Here is a 4659-nt window from a genome sequence, read left to right as displayed (position 1 = left end):
CCCCAAACATGTACAACAGGTTGCCTTCAGGCCCAGGCCTCCCTTGAAAAAGAGATCTGAGATCTCAATGGGACTTGCCTGGTAAAATAATGGTAAATAAAAATAAATAAACTCCTCCGTTTGTTGTCAGGCTGCGGCTCCACGAGGCGAAGGTGATCAAGGATCGGAGGCACCACCTTCGAACGTACCCCAACTGCTTCGTGGCCAAGGAGCTCATCGATTGGTTGATGGAACATAAAGAAGCTGCAGATCGGGACACAGCCATCAAGATCATGCAGAAGCTTTTAGACCAGTGCATCATTCACCACGGTAAGGCTGAGCTGTGTGTGTATGTGTGTGTGTTACCTTTTTTCTTTCCTTTTGAGGACCATTCCAGTTATAAACACCTGCCTTGTCAGGACCAGTAGCCATTTCGGGAGGCCAAAAACCAATCCTGATATGATTGAACTCCATTTTGGGTTAGGTTTAGGGTTAGGCTACAGAAATGCCTGAAAATGAATGGAAGTCAACACTAAACCTAACCACCACTAGTACATAACTAACTAACCTTAACCTACACACCACTTCAATCTGCACCCTAATCCTGCACTGGATGCATTTTTTTTTTTTACCACAACACAGTTACAGAGAAACAACACAGTTTTCTTTTCTTTAAAGTTTAACACAATAATAAGGATTAAAACATAACATTTCCATAACAGTGTGAGTTTGAGGTGTTTTATTATTTTTTTACTTTTTGCAACAACAATGGCTCGAGTTGACATTTTCTGGGAACAACCTATGGTTCTCCACGGCCAGTTTGCCTCCAACTCTGTGGGTTTTGTATTCTGCTCTCGGTTTGATTGAAGGCCAACGCGGGAGAGGATGTCCTATTTTTTTTTGTTAGCTGGAACTGAAAATGAGCTTTATAATTACTTAACTTTTCAGATTAATGGTTTAAATGATGTTTAAATATTAGTGATCAATTTATACAAACTCAGAAGTCCCATCAGCCCACGTTGGTACATTGGGACAAGGAATAAACAGGCTTTTCTCAGCTTCTTTTTTTTTTTTTTTACAAATCTATTATAAAAAATACCACAAACTCTTACACATAAAATAGTGTTTTAGCTCCAACAAGATGAGTACTGCAGTCAGGTACAAGGACTGGACAGATACTGTATTAGAAAGAGCTTCAGAAATCCTGACAAACTGTTGATTAGGATCCTTTTAGAAAAATAAATGCCTATTTCACCTCTTGAAAGGCAAAACACACAGAAAATAGGGTTGTTTGAAAACTTTTGCAAAGCACTCTATATTGTATAACACAAAAACAACCCATCTGAACATTAACTGGACTGAACAGGCTTTAATGCACTCTGTGTTCGGTGAATCACGCTTCATCAATAACAGATCAACATCAATCCAGCTGCGTCACCAGGAAACGCAGCTGATTTCACTGCATCTGTGTTTTTCTGCACTGGCTACATGTGTTTTTTATTTTTCGTGCGTAATTGTTGCAGGTGAAGAAGGCCTTGTAACTCAGCTTGTGTCTGTTTGCAGTTTGCGAYGAGCACCGGGAATTCAAAGACATGAAGCTGTTTTACCGCTTCCGTAAAGATGACGGCACCTTCCCGCTGGATAATGAAGCCAAGGTCTTCATGAGGGGCCAGAGGATCTATGAGAAGTATGAACACACATGTTAAAGCAGACTCGTGTGGAGAAATCATTAAGATTTCATCCTTTCAGACTGTTTGAGAAATTGCACCTCGTTTGAAAAAAAAATATTTTGTTGTTTATGGTTTAGAGAAGTCTATGTCTGTGTGAGAAATATATCTCCATGAGGCATGACTCTTTGCTTAGATTAGTCTAATGACAGGAAAAAGGAGAAACGATAAGTTGTCTCCCAATTCTCAGACTAAAAATTGCACTTAATGATGTAAACCAGAAATCTAAAATCACAAGCTGCTTAAAAACTCTGGGGGAAAAAAAGGAAATCCAAACAACTCCGGCATTTTGTTTGGGGCTGCCTTAGTCTAAAAATATCTCCTGAGTGGTTTGATTTTGCATGGCTCGCCTCCACATCGTCGTCTCCACCCAGCTTCAATTTCAAACCGTGCTCCCGTTATAAAGGTTACTACACTTCAGAGAGAAACGAGCTAATAATCCTCTAACCGTACTGTAATGGTTTACTTCTGGGTTGTTTTGAGTTCTGTTCCTCAGTCAGGTTTTTACAAATGTCTATTTGTTATTAATGCAGYGTCATCATGAAAGCAAACAGTTCGAAAACTTTGGGCAAAAACAGAAAAAGAGACTGACTGAGGGTCAACAGAGCCTCAGAAAACCTGAGGAAGTTTGATATTATTGACACTTTGAAGTTATTTTACTGCAACACTTTATTTTTTATAATTTGTAAAAAAAAAAAAAAAAAAAAACAGAGCCAGTTTGATAGAATATCTAAAATTCTGAATCAGGGTTCTTTAGCTGGACGTTCTGGAAAAGGGGAGCATCTTTATGTGTTGTCATATAAATGAGTTCAGATCTTTCTAGAGGGTTTCTGTGACAAGATTATAAGCAAATAGTATCTTACCTGTTGGAGATAGCTCTTGAAAGGGCCTCAGTTCTGAGAAAATTGTTTAATTCTCAGTGTTGTATAAAGTACCTCAAAGTGATACTTGAGTAAAAGTACAAGTATCTTATCATAAAAATACTTTGGTAAAAGTTAAAGTCTTCTCTAAAAAATATTACTTGAGTAAAAGTCTTAAAGTATCTGATATTTTTTGTACTTAAGTATCAAAAGTAAATTTCTGACACAAAATTTACTTGAGTATTAAAAGTAAAAGTACTGAGTAAAAGTGAGCASTTAGATTTTCCAAAATGACATTTATTGGGAGGTGACTTCTCCAAAACGGCGTGCAGCTGTCATAATCTGTGTTTATTTTCCTTAGTTTTCTGGTGTTTTCAGTGTTCCCCTGTGTTTCTCTGCCCTGCAGCCCCACCCTCTCTCACCTGTGTCCTCTTGTGTCTGCCCCAGGTGTGTCTTGTTGCCCTAATTAGTTTGCCTTTATATTCTGTGTCCTGTCTTCAGTGTTTGTCTGATCATTGTGCTGCTTCCCTCAGCCAGTGAGGTGTCTGCTCGTGTTCATGTTCCTTGTGCCTTTCTCTAGAGTGTAAGTTTTTGCTGACATGTCAGCCCWCCTTTTKTTTCATTAAAATACTTGTTYTGAACTTTGGATCCTGCCTGCGCCCTGGGTCATTCTACACTAAACCTCACAGCAGCTGTGATGGGTTGTGTACAAGCTAACAGGGTGTCAGAATGGTATATATTTATACTTCTCATCCAACCACAATTAAATTCACTCTATCCAGGAGACACACTTTATCAGGATAGTATTTTTTAAGTAATAATAACTCGGAATAAAATAGGAGTAACGACTTTATACTTCTTACCTTTTTAAAAAATGTAGTGAGTAGAAAGTACAGATAATTGTGTAAAAATGTAATAAGTAAAAGTAAAAATTATGCCGAAAAATAATTACTTAAGTATAGTACAGTTAACCAAAATTTCTACTTAAGTACAATAACAAAGTATTTGTACTTAGTTACTTTACAACTCTGTTAATTCTGATCAGATTGATGAGCTGCTGGCTAGTCTGAGTGGAGCCACGAACAAAAAAAAAAACTTCTAAGTTCCCCTTTCTGTTACAAGTACTGTAGCTCTACAAAACCTCACTTTAAAAGTTACAAAGTATTGACTGAATGTAACTGGTTAGCTACATGTTTGTAATATTAATTTTATGATGATAGTTTGCAGTTTGAAATGTGACTAACACTCAAAAAACAGATTGTTGGATTTACTTAACTAATTTATGTCAACAATTTCCACTTGAGTTGAGTGTAACGTAACTTTCACAATGTATTTCAATGTAAATGTTCAAGTTGCTTTACATTTGCTCAACCCAGTTAGTTTAGGGGAAATTAAGTAAATCCAACAATCTGTTTTTTTTGAGTGAAGGGCAATGCTATCTCCTTATAAAGCAGTTAATAATGTGCACCATTTTGGTCAATACAGGCATCAATCTTGTTAGCAAGTTATAAAAAAATTAACCATTCCTTTTTAAAGAAGTGAATACACAGAATCTAGTTTGGTAAAAAAAAAAAATCATTTGATGATTCAGTTAGGTTAAGGTTAGGCTTGTTGTGTAAATTATTAAAACAAACACATCAAATCATGAAGATGCAGGATGCAAGATTCTTCTTTGATTTACTTTCTGACCCATCCTGTATTATTATTTATTATTATTTTGTATCTGATTATTGTTGTTGTTTTGCTGACAGTCACCASCAGTACCTCAAATGATAAATGCATCAGTTTGAGTACTTGGCGTTGTCTGCATTTTTTCTGACTGTGATAAAAGCCTGCAGAACAGGCAATGTCAGAAACTGCCGGYGAGATCCTTAACAAGCAATGATTTATAGCTTTTTGTCCTGACATGAAGCTCTGTTTTGAGGAAACAGGACCGTTCGTCATCAGCTTTAACATCTATTGTGCAGGTTTTTTTCCAGTGATGGCAGCACAAATAGCCTGTGTTAAAAACACTCGTGGTTTTCTTATCGTGTCTAAAAACTGAAACACACACACACACACACACACACACACACACACACACACACACACAC

At 37.0% G+C, this 4659-nt stretch overlaps 1 protein-coding gene across 1 annotated transcript in view; it reads left to right on the top strand.

Annotated features, from left to right (window-relative positions):
- Positions 1–4659, top strand: part of deptor (DEP domain containing MTOR-interacting protein) — a gene marked incomplete in the record, with an annotated part of 40897 nt that overhangs the window by 6442 nt on the left and 29796 nt on the right. The window contains 2 exon segments of the mRNA XM_014022907.1: positions 131–309; positions 1543–1666. Of these exon segments, the coding sequence (XP_013878361.1) occupies positions 131–309; positions 1543–1666 (303 nt within the window).

The sequence above is a fragment of the Austrofundulus limnaeus genome, unplaced genomic scaffold (genome assembly GCF_001266775.1).
Source record: "Austrofundulus limnaeus strain Quisiro unplaced genomic scaffold, Austrofundulus_limnaeus-1.0 Scaffold348, whole genome shotgun sequence".
Lineage (NCBI taxonomy): Eukaryota > Metazoa > Chordata > Actinopteri > Cyprinodontiformes > Rivulidae > Austrofundulus > Austrofundulus limnaeus.
This window is presented reverse-complemented; position numbering and strand designations above follow the sequence as displayed.